The 17480-nt window shown below is 39.5% G+C and overlaps 1 protein-coding gene across 1 annotated transcript; it reads left to right on the top strand.

Annotated features, from left to right (window-relative positions):
- Positions 1 to 82: 82 nt before the first annotated feature.
- Positions 83 to 3273, top strand: LOC111209513. Its single transcript, XM_022709453.1, has 7 exons — positions 83 to 179; positions 1267 to 1349; positions 1437 to 1781; positions 1859 to 2131; positions 2211 to 2233; positions 2278 to 2920; positions 3115 to 3273. Exons 1-7 carry the CDS (start codon positions 83 to 85, stop codon positions 3271 to 3273), a joined length of 1623 nt encoding a protein of 540 aa, XP_022565174.1.
- The last annotated feature ends 14207 nt before the right edge of the window (positions 3274 to 17480 follow it).

Below are 17480 nucleotides of genomic sequence, written 5' to 3'. Positions count from 1 at the left end.
CCATCCCCATCGTCTGCCTCTCCGTCATGTCTCTCGGGGCCGTCATCACCACCGCGGAGGCGCATGAGCTTCTGTGGATACGATGAAGGAGAGTCGGAGATACGGTGCGGCCGGGATGTTGGCAGGTTTATCTCATTTCCCTCTTCATCGGAGCCTGCACCATCAGAGGATTGTGGCAGGTTTATCTCATTTCTAATCAACTTAGCAAATCTGGTTCTGTGACACTGCTATTTCTATTTTGCAAAAGCACTAACATATCTTCCCTTTTTAGTCTATGTAAAGCGTACTAGGAAGCTATGTGGAGCCTCATTCAAACACCTGAACTAGCAAAGTTCAATGTGAGTGATTATCCTGTCATGATTGCCTCTTGTTCCATTTCTTTTTATGTTTAGTTAGATTTTAGGGAGAATTTGGAAAAAGAGACACTTTCAACTTTGATTTGTCTCAATAAGATTTTTTGGGAAATTAGGATTTTATTTCTTGTTAATACCATAATGCCCTTGTAATTAACCAAATAATATGAATTTTAAATATAAATTATAATTTTCGTAATTGATTTAATATTAATTAAAAAAGTAAAAAAAAAAGTAAAAACAAGGGAAAAAGAAAAATACGGTTAAAGCGTTTAGGGTAAATAACCCTTTTTTTATCTCGTCTTCTCCGTCGTTTCACTCCTTCCATGGCGATTTTGGGGTTAAGAGTTCTTCATCATGGTTCTGTGAATCCTTTCCTCTCTAACCTCGTTCTCTAACCTCGTTTTCGTCAATTTCCTCTTCGTTCTCAAACACTACATCCAACGAAATCGAAGTCTTCTTCCTCAACGAGTTTCGTCCGACGGTTCTTTGCAAAATCGAAGTGTTCTTCCGTCAATTTCATCAAAATCTCACGTTTCTTCACACTAAGTATGTGATTTCTTCTATTGATTCTCTTAATAGATCCCTTCTCTAAATCCTAGATTTGATTAAGACCGATTTGTCATCTTTCTTAAACTAAGTTAGTTCCCTTATTTTTATGGGTTTATTAATCATCTTAAAACCGATTTTCCATGCATGTTACTGTTTTTTATTTGTAAAGAGTATTGATTTAGGTTTTTGGAAAGGGGAAATTTTTGTGTCTCGGAATATTGTACTAGTTGTCGTTCGATTATAATGTTACACAATTAGATTCGTTGATGTATGTATGTAATGGTTTTTGTTCTGTGAAAGTATATTTTGGTTCTTATCTTTTGTTTCTGCTCTCATTTCAATCTTTTATCTTTGATTGTAGGTATGTCTGGGGAGTTACCAAAGCGGCTTATTAAGGAGGGTGAGGAGACCCAAGTGACTCAGATCAATAAAAACTGCAGAATGGTATGTTATATGGAAAGGTTGGAGGAATGGCTGCCAAAGGAGTTGAAAAAAGTGAAGAAAGATCGGGTTTTTGCTCCAATTTTTAAGTTGTACAAGAATGGTTTGGGTTACTCGGCGAGAGTGATACACAGCTTCTTGTGTAGGGAGCTGGTGACTTACAAAAACTATGAGCTCTGGTTTGCGTTTGTGAGGAGACCACTTCGATTTTCTTTGCTAGAGTACCACGCAGTTACCGGCCTTCAGTGCGATACTAGTCTATCACGTAAGGAGTTGGTTGACTTCGAGGATGATGGTGGTTTCTGGAGCACAGTGGTGAGGAGAAAAGAGGGAGTAACTATCTTGGACCTTTGGAAGAATCACCATGAAGATGTTAAGAAGTGGTGTAATGCTGATCGAATAAGACTGGTGAATCTATGCATCATTATGACTATGGTTTGCGCGAGAGAAGAGAAGGCTAATATCCCTTCAAGTATATCAAGTTGGTCATGGGTCTTGAGAATGTTTGAAAGTATCCCTGGGGAGTTGCTTCTTTTGACCTTCTCTGCAAGTCAATAGCTAAAACACGGGACAAACTGAAGGAAAAGACTACTATTTACGTGTTAGATGGCTTCTTCTACGCCTTGCAGATTTGGGCAATGGAAGCGGTACCAAAGATTGGAAAGCTCTGTGGAAAAAAATTGGACAAGGGTTTTATGAACGGTCCTAGATGCGTAAATTGGATGGGAGCTGCAAAGATTTCATACGGGGAGTTCAATCGGTTGGAGAACATCTTTACATCCGAGGTAAATATTCTAATTTAAGGTGATTGCATCCAGTTTTAATGAGTGTTTAAATCTAACCTTGTTTACGTTTTATGTGTAGGATGACATCTATCCATACATCTCGTGGAGTGGGAATTATGAAGTGTTGTGAATGCTGCTTTTCGCAGAGCTGATGAGGTGGAGGATGATAGAATCAAGGTTCTCATGAAGATGATACATACTAAGCATGATTTCAGTGACCACATTTGGGAGTTCGAAGAGACACCAGATTTTTCTTGGGGGCTTCATGACAAACAAGGAGAGGATGATGAAGTAGCTGAGAATGATGAAGAAGCTCCCAAGAATGATGAAGAAGATGGGAGTGATGAAGACTTTCGAACTCCAAGAGGATCATCGAACAGAGTCTCCGGAGCTAGAAAGGGAAAGAAGAGGCTCCCGGATCGTGGAATGGAAAAAAGGAAGCAAAAGATTCTCTCTTCTAGACCACAACAGGCGCCTTTTAATGAAGATATGAAGAGCTTTATGGCGCAGTTGTTTGAGCATAATTTTTCTGCAATGGAAGAGAGGCTACAGAAACAGATGGGTGAAAGATTTGAGAAAATGCAGTCTGAGCTTAAAGGTTCACTTAAGGATGCAAGCGTTGAAGTTGACGATATAGAGCCATCGACGAGCAAGCCATCACCTAGCAAGCCATTGCCTATCAAGCCATCGCCGAGCAAGCCATCGTCGAGCAAGCCACCACCGAGCATTCCATCTCCAAGGAGGTCCAAACGTGGTAAAGAACCCCTAGTCTTCACCACTCTCGTCAATGTTGTTTTGACTTGTTTAGTTTGCATGTATGTTTGTGATAATTTCATCTATGTATCGGCGTGAAATGTTGTGTGTTTAATGAGGTCTCATTTTGGAAGTGTGGTTTGTTATGTGAACTTTGTATAAGATATGCATGGAATGGATGTTATTGTATCAGTTTTTTATGTGTTGCTTGTGTATTGTTGAATTAACAGGATGTGAATTTGAGTCAAGCAGATGATATGGACGAAGACATAGGTACCCAAGGCCTTGAAGGGCTTTCCCAGTCTTCGTATGTGCCCGGCTTTGATCCATCGCAGACCAATAAGGAAAACGAAGCACGTGATTGGTGGACTCCAATGACTACTATCTGAAAACTACCAAAAGTTGAACCAATGGAAGACACCGCAGCTCCATCACCGACTAAGTGGGAGAGATGGTGTAAAGGACCAAGCAAGAAACTTGAGCTTAGTGATTCACAAATGGCTGACGATGGTTCTCCGTAGTCCTTATTGTATTACTTCAACGAAGAATCATGGAATAGATTCACGCAATGGGCTTTGAATCCAACACCTTTAAGGATTGGTCATACAACCTTTAATTTGACTGTTGCTCAGAGGATATTAACTCCTGGGAAGTGGCTGGGAAATGAGGTATATATTTCTAATACAATTTCAATGGTCGTAGGTTCTTAACATATCTTTGATTGTCACATTGGTCCTTGTCAATATTCAGGAAATGGATGCGATGATGTATATGTGGAGAGAGAACACAACTTTGAGGCGTTGGAATATAAAACGTGTTGCTTTCATGAGCACCCTTTTCTGCCTCCAGCTCGACAATGCATACCGTAAATTTTATCCTAACAAAAAAGCCTACGAATTGCCGGATCTTTTTCTCGCTTACGGGAGAGGAGAGCTTCCGTCTCATGGCCGAACTGATAAAGTCTGGGGTGTTGATATTGATCGTCTCTACTGTCCTCTGTTTGTAAATGGTAAGAATCCTTGCTTCTCTTATACACGTCTCCACAGTTATGTATCTCTATTTACAAATTTAGTAATGTCATACGTAGGTAATCATTGGATTTCTGTCTGTGTCAACATCATTGAAAAGAAAGTGGAAGCCTTTGATTGCCGACGGGGAAGGAATAGGCAATACGTAGAGAAGTTTGCTGCTATGATTCCTAGGATAGTGAAGGCCGTTGCGCCACCTGAAAGCAAGAAGCAACTACTCTTCTCACCATATTCTATCGTAGATATACATATGAAGTCCAGATTGAACAAGTCTTGTGCCGATTGTGGGGTATACGCACTGAACCACTTGGAATGTCTGCTGCTTGGTCTCGACCTCAGTTTAGTAGATGATGAGACACTACAAGAAAACACATGCTTAACCACGAAAATTAACGAGGAAAAACAATCCTCGTAAATTTGCGTCGAGTTTACGACGAATTTACGTGAAAAACTAAAGTCATCGTTATTTCCTCGTAACGTAACGACAAAACTGTTTCGTCGTAAAGTGGATGTAATTTTACGAGTATTTTACGAGGAAAAACTATTTCCTCGTAAATACGACGTAAACTTTGCGTGGTATTTACGAGGTAATAGTTTACGTGTATTTAGCGAGGAAATATTTGAATCCACCAACTTTATAGGTGTTACACGTTTTTTTTGCCCACCTAATTAATTTTCGTCGTAAACTCATAGCAAAATTACAACTACCAGATTCGAATTTTCCTATAAATATGGATGTTTGAACATCATTTTAAACACACCAACAACAAAAAACGTGAAAGAAAAAAAATGGCTGGCTCCGGGACTATTTACGAGTTGCGGAAGTGGATGTATATGCATAGAGATGCTAACGGGAGAGTGACGAAAGAATACCTTGCGGGTCTGGAGACATTTATGCATCAAGCAGATTCAACACCGCTCGCCCAAGAAAGTGGTAAGATGTTCTGTCCTTGTCGGAAATGCAACAATTCGAAACTGGCAAATCGTGAAAATGTTTGGAAGCATTTAATAAATAGAGGTTTCACGGCAAATTACTATATCTGGTTTCAACATGGAGAAGGTTTTAATTATGATCAGAATGAAGCTAGTAGTAGTAATAGCAATTTTCAGGAAAAAGAACCGGTTGATCATCATTTGCATAATGAACATAGTTACCATCAGGAGGAGATGGTAGATTATGATAGGGTTCATGATATGGTAGCTGATGCATTCGTAGCTCATGATGAAGATGAAGAACCTAATATAGATGCAAAAAAGTTTTACGAAATGTTAAACGCGGCGAATCAACCACTTTACAGTGGTTGTAGAGAAGGTCTCTCTAAATTGTCGTTAGCTGCTAGAATGATGAATATTAAAACTGATCACAATCTACCTGAAAGTTGCATGAACGAATGGGCGGACTTGTTTAAAGAGTACTTGCCGGAAGACAATGTGTCTGCTGATTCTTATTATGAGATTCAGAAACTGGTTTATAGTCTTGGGTTGCCTTCGGAGATGATAGATGTTTGCATCGACAACTGCATGATCTATTGGGGAGATGATGAGAAGCTAGAAGAATGTCGATTCTGCAAGAAGCCACGATTCAAGCCGCAAGGACGGGGACGTAATAGGGTACCGTACCAAAGGATGTGGTACCTACCAATTACAGACAGATTGAAAAGATTGTATCAATCAGAGCAGACTGCTGGAAAGATGAGATGGCATGCCGAGCATACTCAGACGGATGGTGAGATGACTCATCCATCAGATGCAAGAGCCTGGAAACATTTCAACAAAGTACATCCAGATTTCGCTAGCAATATCCGGAATGTGTATCTCGGATTATGCACAGATGGATTTAGTCCGTTCGGAATGTCAGGGAGACAATATTCATTGTGGCCAGTCTTTCTTACTCCATACAACCTGCCACCGGAGATGTGCATGCAACGGGAGTTACTATTCTTGACCATATTAATACCTGGTCCGAACCATCCAAAAAGGTCCCTGGATGTTTTCCTACAACCACTGATAAAAGAGTTGAAGGATTTGTGGTCAACAGGGGTGAGGACGTATGACTGTTCAACGAAGACGAATTTTACGATGCGAGCGATGCTTTTGTGGACCATAAGTGATTTTCCTGCCTATGGGATGTTGTCTGGATGGACTACACATGGGAGATTAGCTTGTCCATATTGTAATGGAACGACAGATGCGTTTCAACTGAAGAATGGTAGGAAGACAAGTTGGTTTGATTGTCACCGTCGATTTCTTCCCATTGGCCATCCTTACCAAAGAAACAAGAATTTGTTTAGGCACAAAAGGGTTGTGAGAGACACTCCTCCTCCATATCTAACTGGAGAACAAATTGAAGCGCAAATCGACTACTACGGAGCTAACGAAACAGTTCGTTGGGGTGGTAATTGGCATGTCCCTCGTAATATGCCAGATTCTTACGGTGTTCATCACAACTGGCACAAGAAGAGTATATTTTGGGAGTTGCCATATTGGAAGGATCTTCTTCTGCGCCACAACCTCGATGTGATGCATATAGAGAAGAATTTCTTTGAGAACATCATGAATACAATATTGAATGTCCCAGGGAAGACAAAAGACAAAAGACAACATAAAATCGAGGTTGGACTTGCCGGATATTTGCTCAAGAAGCGAGTTACATATTAAAAGCAATGGACAAGTTTCCGTTCCGATATTCAGATTATCTTCAGAAAAAAAGTCGGTGTTGTTCAACTGGGTGGCATCAGAAGTGAAGTTCCCCGATGGGTATGTTTCGAATCTCTCTAGATGTGTTGAAAAGGGTCAAAAGTTCTCCGGGATGAAGAGTCATGATTGTCATGTATTTATGCAACGACTACTGCCCTTTGCATTTGCGGAGCTACTTCCAACAAACGTACATGAAGCACTTGCAGGTACGTAGTGTATTATATCACAATAATTTACAAAATAATATATGACTAACAATGTGTTTAATTTTTTTTTGAATATAAAAGGCATTGGAGCATTTTTCAGGGATCTGAGCACACGCACTCTTAAAGAAGAAGTTGTGGAACAGCTTCAGGAGAACATTCCCATCTTATTGTGCAACTTGGAGAAGATATTTCCTCCCGGATTTTTTGACGTCATGGAGCATCTAGCTGTCCACCTCCCATATGAGGCATTGCTTCGTGGACCTGTACATTACGGATGGATGTATCAGTATGAGCGAGCCATGAAATATTTGAAGGGAAAAGCAAAGAACCTCGCCAAAGTTGAAGGTTCTATAATTGCTGGAAGTTTGACGGAAGAAGTTTCTCACTTCACATCGTACTACTTTGCGTCAAAAGTACGTACACGGAGAAGAGCTCCAAGAAGATATGATGATGGTGGTGTTGCGCCAACATATGCAGTTGCTGGTGTTCCAGACATCTTTAGCCAGATTGGGCGACTCGGTGGGAAGTCTAAAGAGGTTTGGTGGTCGAGTGAACAAGACGCTCATAGTGCACACACCTATATTCTACTCAATTGCGAAGATCCATTGATTCGTTATTTTGAAAGGTAACATATATTGACACTTCGAAACACATATAAGTATAATTAATTGTATAATTGCGAGAGATTCATTCCTATAAAATGTGATTTTACAGCCTATTTGTTTCTCAAGTCGAAGAAACATTTCCTGGTATATCCACAAGTGACGTAGACAAAAGGAAAGATCAACACTTCATTAAGTGGTTGCGGAATCAGGTATTAACTAAAAAAATTTCATACATTATCTGTATTTCATTAACATTCTCTTTATTTTTGCAGGTTGATTATGACGACGACGATGCAGATTATCCTAAGTGGTTACACGAAGTAATTCAATCTCCACTTGTAAAGGTCACCACATCACAGATGTATTTCACACGAGGCTATACTTTTCATACATATGACTATGGTAGACAACGGGCGACCAGTAACTATGGAATATGTGTGAAAGGGGAAACAGATTTCTACGGGATCTTGACGGAGATTATTGAAGTCGAATTTCCAGGGATACTGAAGCTGAAATGCGTCCTCTTCAAATGTGAATGGTTCGACCCCGTCGTCAACAGAGGTGTTCGGTCTAACAAATTCGGTGTAGTTGATGTCAACGGTGGACGAAGGTACAACAAATTCGAGCCTTTCATCTTAGCTTCACAAGCAGACCAAGTTAGCTTCCTTCCATACCCTCGGATGAGAGATTCAGGTATAAATTGGTTAGCAGTAATCAAAGTTACACCTCGAGGACGAATCATCAGTGGAGAAGAACCACCATTGCAAGAAGAACAGATAAATGAAGTTGAGGAACCTGAACAAGAAATTGATGATATCCTTCTCATTGATCCGCATAATCACGAGTACGAAGATCTTACCGATGATGCCACAGACGAAGCTGTTGAAGACGAGTTTAATGAAAATGATGATGTTTCTAGTGATGACGAGAATGTCGATGTATCCGATTGATGTATTTGTTTTATGAATAAGATGAGGGAGTTTGTTTTATGAATAAGATAATGTGGGGTTTGTTTTATGAATAAGGTAATGTGGGAGTTTGTTTTATGAATAAGCAAATGTGGGAATTGTGGTTTGGAATGGAAATAAAGATGGGGTTTGAAATATATGAAGTAGAAAATAAGGAATATGGGGTTTGGGGTTTCGGGTTTCGGGTTTTGGATTCTAGGGATTTAAACATAACACTCGTTAATTCCACGTAAGCTTAAATCGTCGTAAAGTCCTCGTATTCCAACGAGTAAATAACGACGAAGGACTCGTTAATTCCACGTAGGACTAAATCGTCGTAAATACCACGTAGGATGAATTCGTCGTAAAAACCACGTAGGATGAAATCGTCGTAAATATAACGTAATACAACGAGGAAATAACGACGAAACCTAAAAATAAATATGGGGTTTGGAATATATGAAGTAGAAAATAAGGAATATGGGGTTTGGGGTTTAGGGTTTCGGGTTTCGGGTTTCGGGTTTGGGGTTTGGGGTTTCAGGTTTTGGGGTTCCGGGTTTTGGATTTCGGGTTTCGGGTTTCGGGTTTTTGGTTTCGGGTTTGGGGTTTCGGGTTTAGGTGTTCGGGGTTTGGGGTTTCGGGTTTTGGATTTCGGGTTTCGGGTTTCGGGTTTCGGGTTTCGGGTTTCGGGTTTTGGGTTTCGGGTTTCGGGTTTCGGGTTTCGGGTTTCGGGTTCTAGGGATTTAACCATAACACTCGTTAAAAATAACGACGAAACTTAAAATTAAATATGGGGTTTGGAATATATGAAGTAGAAAATTAAAGATGGGGGTTTGGGTTTCGGGTTTCGGGTTTGGGGGTTGGGGTTTGGGGTTTCGGGTATGGGGTTTCGGGTTTCGGGTTTGGGTTTCGGGTTTCGGGTTTCGGGTTTCGGATTTCAGATTCTAGGGATTTAAACATAACACTCGTTAATTCCACGTAAGCACAAATCGTCGTAAAGTCCTCGTAGGATGAAATCGTCGTAACTACCACGTAAAATGATTTAAACAAAACACTCGTTAATTCCACGTAAGCAGAAATCGTCGTAAAGACCACGTAAACGGATTTATACATAAACCCGTTAATTCCACGTAAGTACAAATCGTCGTAAATATCTCGTAGTGTACAAACTTGAAAAAAAAGAAAAGGAGAGAAATACCAGATTAACATGTGGCAAGACTTCCAGCAATTATAATACGTAAGTCTCGCCCACATGAATTCTAATATCTTCTCCTTTTCCTATTTTTTTCAAATATTTATAATTTGAATAGGATTTTTTTGAGGATTGTGATTTGAGATAAGGTGTGATTTGGGAGTTTGTGTGTGGTTTGAGAGTGAGAGTTGTGGGTATATTTATAGGAAAGCAAGCCTCGTTAATTCTTCGTAAGGTAAATCGTCGTTAATACCTCGTATAAAAAAACACGGGCCTTTGTGATTCCTCGCAATTTCCTCGTAAAAAAAAAGACGGGCCTTTGTAACTGCTCGCTATTTCGTCGTAAACTTACGAGGAATTTGCGACGATATGTAATCTTATATATACACCCGAGCGCTCACTCTTTCTTTCCTCTCTACTTCCTCTCTACTTCCTCTCCATTTCGTAGCAATGGTTAGCCTCTCTGATTCCTCTCTAATTTGGTTAGTTTATGATAGATTAGGTGGTTAGTATAGGGAATTTAGATAGGTTTGCGGATTTTATGTTGTTTAGTGTTGATTATGTGGATAATGTTGGGAAATATATTGTTGATGTTAATTTTAAAAATTTCATTTTTTTTCCAGGTTCGAAAAGGAAGACTTACTGCCCATTACAGAGAGATCTTCGGTGAGCCGGGTAGTCGTTTAGACCCGGCCTCTTCTTCCGCTCCCAGTTCTTCGGGCCAGGAGACTGTCCCCGAGACTCAGTACACTCAGAGAGTCTCTGGGTCTACTTCTACTGCACCATCGGCTCCTCATGTGCCTCCTCCGATGCCTCCTCCTGTGCCTCCTCCGATGGCACCTCCGATGGCCGCCGATATTCATCCTGATTTGATGGTGCCTCCGAGTGCTCCTTACTCGCAGTACACTGTAGAGGACATTCTCAGTCTGCCAGGCAGAGAAGGTTTACCAGTCATCGACCCAGACCGACCGGACGAAACTTTGTGGTATGTTGCATTAATTTTTTTTTAATTCGTTTAAATTTCTTTTATAACATTAAAAAATAATTTATATTTTAAATTTGTATTTTCCAGGTGGGGGGTTGACGGATGTCTTGCATCGGACGTAACCGACACGATCAAGGGTTACTTCTCCATGCCACATCCAAACTGGAGTAAGACGCCTCACTACGTCAGAAAGACGTGGTTCAAAATTTACGCTGTAAGTTTCTATTAATTAATTATATATACTTTAATTTTTTCATGATTTATATATATACTTTCTAAAAAACTAATTGTTAATTTATTTTTCCAACAGCAAAAATATACTTGGGCCTTGGGGATCACTGAGAGGGTGAGGAAGAAGTTTAACGCGAAGGCGAAAGTTCGCTTGTTGGACACGGTCTCCAACTGGAAGGGTGACTGGATCGTGAAGGGGTATGAGCGTGGCAAACCCGCTGAGCTCACCACGGATGTGTGGGATGGCCTCATCCGTTATTGGCGCCTTCCTGATTCCATTAGAATCGCCCAGGCTTGCTCTAACTCCCGTAACACGGTCGATGAGCACGGGAACGGGCCGATGCTTCACACTACGGGCCAAAAACCCCACGCCGGTGTCCGTTTGGAAATGGTAATTAAATATTTTATTAAATAATTTTTTTAATATATATATTAATTTATTCTAACTTTCTTAACTGTTTTTTAGGCCAAAGAGACGGGACATCTCCCTTCTCTTATGGAACTTTACGAGAGGACCCACAAGAACAAGGCGGGCGTATTTGTAGATGGCAAGTCCGAGCAAATCTACAACGACGTAGTTGCTCGGGTTGAAGACCGCCAGACTCAGCTGACCCAGCAGTCTACCGACGGATTACCCGTCACCTTATCCACACTTGACGTGGATAAGATTTACGAGGAGGTAAATTTTCAAAAAAATTAATTTTTTATTATTCATTTAATTTAACTTTAAATTTTTACTTACAATATTTATTTTTTGTTTTTAAGGTTGTCCCTAAAAAAAAGGGACGGACGTTGGGTATTGGTTCCGTCAACGATGTTCCGAGAGCGACATCGTCTTATGGTCAGCGACGGGATGATGAAGTCACTGAGCTGCGTAGAGAGTCCGCTCAGCTGCGTAACGAGTTGACCGCGACAAAATCTCGTATGGGTGGAGTCGAGGGTTTCTTGGACGTTATTGCGGCCACAAATCCGGAATGGGAGTCCATGTTGAGGAACATGCGACAACAACATCCCATTCAAGGCGAGTCATCCGACGTACATAACGAGGCGGATGTTACGAGGAGGAGTGATGAATTCTACCGGGCGATGAACGACCCTTAGTTTTTTTTTTGGTTGTTGTATTATATAAATTCAAAACTTATTTATATATAAAATATTTTCATTTTGATTTATTTTTATTTTAAATTTTAATTTATTATTAAATTAAATAATTTTAATTATTTTTTAATTATATTTTTAAATTCTGTAAAAATAATAAAAACGAAGTAAATTCGTAGCTAATGTACGACCTCTTTACGTGGAAACCTTACGAGGAAATGACGAGAAACAATTAACGACTATTTTACGAGGAAACATTTGCGAGGAAATAACGAGGAAAAGTTTACGAGTATTTTACGAGGAAATCGTTTCGTGGTTGTTACGTGTATTTTGCGAGGAAACTCTTTCAAAGTATTTACGTGTAGGTTACGAGGAACTCATTTCGAGGTATTTACGAGGAATTGTAGCGACGTCTTTGCGTGGAATATTGACGTGGTCTTTACGACGAATCGCCCTACTTCGTCTTTACGAAGAAATATATTCCTCGCTAAGTTACGACGAATTGGCGAGGAAATATGTGTTACGACGGACGAGTAACGAGCAAACGCGCTTCCTCGCTATTTCATCGTAAAGCCTCTTTTACGACGAAATAACGAGGAAAACCGCCCTCGTTAAGGTGATGTTTCCTTGTAGTGAGATCATGCAGGGTTGCCGCCAGAAGATTGCTCTGGATATATGGGAGGCTGCACAAGATCCCATGTTAATTCAGCTTATGGCAGAACATGTGCCTTCAGAGTATGAGACTTCTGATGTCTTTGACATCGAAGAAGACTGATTATGTGTGTTTGTCTTTGTTTTTCTAGGATTTGTGTGACAAAACTCTTGATTGGTTTTCTAGGAATTATCTGACAAAACACTTGGTTTATCAATTTGTGGTTTGCTTTTGCATGAAAGAGTTGCTTTAATCAAATTGAGAAATAACAAACCCTCACTAAACCCTAATCGAACCCTACCTAAACCCTAAATGAAACCTCACTAAACCCTAAACGAACCCTAAATAAACCCTAAACGAAACCTCACTAAACCATAAACGAACCCTGACGAAAGCCTTCATAAAAGATCCTTATACTCTAAACTCTTATCATTGGTGATGACAATGTATTGAGATTCACCAATTATGTACAATTTTATTCTTTTTTTGCTTCATGTATTTACAGTAATTTAGAGGATTAGGGGTGATAAGCACCAACGTTTAGCAGTAGGTTTGCGTGGCTTATTTGGCACATTTTATCGATCTACTTTAGGTAGAATACATGTAATCTAATTATTGAAACGACGTCGTTTTTGTTTATGTTTTGACCTACTCTCCTTTGTTCCTCATTCTTTCACGACGGAGAGAAACCCAGGGGAGAAAACTTGCCGACCAAATCAATCATGTCTTCGGTTAATTCTTCGTCCGGATCAAGAGATGGAATCACCAAACAACGCGGAATTCCCACAAGATGTAATTGCGGTGAGGCAACGGCTCTTTTCACTTCAAAAACAGTTAAAAATCCGGGAAGATTATTTCATTCTTGTCCGATGGGATCTGAGAAGGTTAGTCGTGTAATCATATAACCTTTCCTTTGTTTCACTCTAACCGTTTGTTTGATGATAATGATGAAGGACAAAACCCACTTGTTCAAATGGACTGATCGGCCAGTTGTTGAGGAAATTGAAGACTTCCAGGAACTGGTTGACTCAGTGACAATTCCCAGTTTCAAAAATCATTGACAGCTTGTGAGACCATGCTGAAACGCCAGGAGAGTAGAATTGAAGAAATGGAAGATGTGATTGGACGATGTGAAGAGAAGACCATCGAATGCATTAGGGAATTAAGGTTCATAAAAGCTCTGTTTGTGTTTTGGTTGGTGATGTTCTGCATGTACCTTACCTATGCATGATGGTCATTGTGTAACTCAATCTGTTGTTTTTTGTTTCTCAAATAAGTGTAAGAATATGTTTTTTGTTCTTGGTACCTACCATCTCCTACTGTTTTCACGTTCACTTTTGCTTCAGTTTTATGTTATGAAGAAGTTACAAAGCGTTTATCCAAAAAGTTTTGAAAAAAACCAAACTGTCAAATACCAAGTTCGATTTGTCTCAAGAATACCAATAGAGTAATAAGCAAATAAAGACAACAGAGAACACACAGAACATACTAAATAGGTAAATCACATGTTCCTCTCTTGTGTCCTTTGGTACCACAGCGGCTGCACTTGTGCTTTTTGTTCTTTTTTGATCCTTGAGAAGATCTGATCTTGTCTTCTACTGTTTCATACCTTCTCTTTACTGGTCTACCGGAACTCTTTCTTTCCTCTGGTGGTAGGACCTTCGCAAGCTTAACCTCAGCTGGGACATTCCACTCAACTTCTGGAACTGCTATTGGATTAATGGATTCGGCATAGGCAGTTCTCCACGTTGCAGTGGTGTAGACGCCATCAGTAAATCTGTGTACTTCCATACGTGTGTCGAAAAAACGGAGACAGAGTAATGTCTATATGCTGCCAAAACACCCAAATAAAATTAGGCACCAAGATCATCTAAGTATACTTCCATACCTCGTGAATAAATTGCAGAAATGGCGTGTCTGCATGGTATTTTTCCTAACTCGTACTTCCCACATGTGCAAGTTCTTCTTTCCAAATCAACATGACAATCATATTTGTCTCCTTTAACAAGTGATCTGTAGTTATCAACCTTGTAAACCTGAAACCATTTTGCCTTCACAATTCTCCTATCAATCTTTTTCTCCACCTCAACAGTTAAAGGATCAATATGCTTCGAGCTTAACATGCGACGCCCATAGAACTATCGGGTCAACATTTCTCTTATACTATCCAGCAAAGGAATAACTGGATATTGTCTAGGTGATCTCAGAACTGAATTTATGGACTCTGCAGGGTTATTGGTCCTACTGTCATACCTGGCTCCAGGGAAGATAGAACGAGCTCATTTTGTCACATCAGCCTCCTGTAGATATCTTCCAAGCGCAGGACACATTTCAACAATTTCAGTGAAACGTTCCTAAAATTCAGAGAACCTATATGCCCGCGAAGCCTTCTCGACCAAGGTGGACAACCCCTTTGTCTTGAAATTTTTTACCACATTGGTCAACAAGTGGTGAATGCAAATTCTATGTCTTGAACGAGGGTAAACAGTCCCAAGCGCTTTAGCTATTGACGCAGCCCTATCTGATACAAAAGCTAAATCTTTACTATCAGCAATAACCACTTTCAACTGTCTTAAGAACCACTCCCATCAATCCTCAGTCTCAGAATAACCAACTCCAAAAGCAATCGGATACAAATTGGAGTTACCATCTACAGCTGTAGCAACAAGTAGCACTCCTTTGTATTTATTTTTCAGAAAAGTTCCATCAACAACAATCACCCTACGCATTGCATTGTAGAATCCTCGAACTGATTGCCCAAATGACATAAATAGATACATGAATCTCCCATCCTCAGTTGTTTCATAGTGCGTGTGGGTACCAGGATTAGCTTCTTTAATCATATGAAAATATTTTGGTATTTTAGCATAACTTTCATCTGGTATACCTCGAGCCGCTGCAATTGCATACTCACGAGCTTCCCAAGCTTGCCAATAAGTACTCTCGCAACTATGCTCCAGTCTCATGAACTGAATGATGTCATTTGCTTTTGGGCCATCATTGGCATCATCAAATCGATGTTGTATCAGCTTCCCAATTGTTCTTGCCGATGCCGTTTTTCTGAATTTGCTTTTCTTCGAAGGAACACATGAATGTATTCCCACCCACTTGTTGATCATGAAGTATGTAGACCCATCCAAACATTCTGCACGCAGAGTCTAGTTGCACAGTTTATCCTTACATCGAATATACCACCACTTTCTCGTTGATTTGAGAACAATGTAATCATAATTATTCTTCATTGCCCAAATTTCCATTGTTGCCTTCAGAACACGTTTACTTCTGAAAATTTGATCCTTCTTCACGAAATCTATGCTTCCAGATTGGCCGTTGTTTTCACGCTCTCCGTTGTTTTCACTCCTTAAACCAGCATCACTGAAACCATCTTTAGTGACATGATTCTTCGTTTTATGAGTCGACTCTTTTGACGATATGGCAAAGTCTCCTTGATTTGTTTCAGGAACTTTTTCATCCTCAAAATTGCTTGAGTCAAACGGCTCCTTATTCAAATCGATATTGACTCGTTCCTTTTCTTTTGCACCAGTAGCAGACAACGTGACACACAAGGTTGTAGACGAACTCTTCTTCGTGTAGCTCACAAAATTAGATACTTGTCGATCATTGCTGATAATAATGGGAGGATTCCCTCTTTGATTCACCATCTCATAACTGAACTCCGCATTAACGAGCATATGGTCGACCCCATAATCCTCACACACGATGATCTTGAGCTGCTTCAACAAAGTAGTAGTTTCTAATGTTACCATTTGACCACCCCTTGTTTTGTCTGCCAAGAAACTCCACTGATCACCGCAACTTGAGATCCATTCACCATATTTAACATTGATTAGAACCATGTTGTATTGATAGATAGAAGAGATGGTTATGTCGATGAACAAGAGAGAGAAACAAAGAACGAATGAGAGAAAGATCGTGGGGTGGGAGGAGAAAAACGTGGGAGAGAAGATACTATGAGAGATTTAGGGTATATTTGGTTTAGATTTAGGAAATATATTTATTGAAATATGGAAGTTTCCATATTTTTCGTGATTTACCTATAATATGTAATATATGTATATCAGAGCGCTGAAGAGAGGGTGGGAGGTTTATTCTTCCTTACGCATTTGATAACGTAAAAGGCAGAAAAGGTTATGACACATAAAAAAAAAGGTATTTCACAGAGTCGAGGTTAGAACTTATAAAAAAACCTATAAGTAGAGTAAAAATATCTTATTAGAATATTACCTGACGAAATCTAGCTATCATAGAATATTGAAGAAAGTTTTATTTGTATCATGTACCCAGGATAAATCTGTGTGTAATACTTACTATCCGATTTCTAGACTAAGTAGATGGCTAGAATGAATATTATATCTCTCCTAGAACATAAAAAATACAAGATTCCACTATTGTTAAAAATAAAATTTAAACATATAAATAGTCATACTAATGTTTCCAATGATTTACATATTTTTTTTATATTTTTAAAACTTAGTTTACTATTTTTTTCATTACAGAAAGTAAAACCTGTCCAAAATGACCAAATTTATCAAAAGTCCTATTTTAACAAACAAAATTTGAAAGTGTCTCTTTTTCCCAATTTTCCCTAGATTTTATTGGTGTCTTATTTGGTTTTAGGGTGAACAAAGAAGACTTGCTCTGTATGCGGCTCTGTTTCTCCCCTTGAATATCGTATCTAACAAATTTGAGCTTTTTTTTTCAGATCCCTGTTGTCAACCATATATTCAAATTCTCCTTGAAGCGGAAGACCAGTGATGCTGAAACGGTGAGCTCTGATTATTAATGTTCAATATTTTAGGCCTTTAATCGCAGTAACATGGCGATTTGTGTGCTTTGTATGGTAATAACGGGGAAAACCATCTAACATGGTAATATTAAAGACTTCACCTATGTTTTGCATTAGTTTGTTGGTGTGGTCTTGTTCAAGATTAGTG

This window comes from Brassica napus, chromosome C9 (genome assembly GCF_020379485.1).
Source record: "Brassica napus cultivar Da-Ae chromosome C9, Da-Ae, whole genome shotgun sequence".
Taxonomy (NCBI): Eukaryota; Viridiplantae; Streptophyta; class Magnoliopsida; order Brassicales; family Brassicaceae; genus Brassica; species Brassica napus.
Note: the sequence above shows the minus strand (reverse complement) of the source record. Positions and strands in the feature narration are given on the sequence as shown.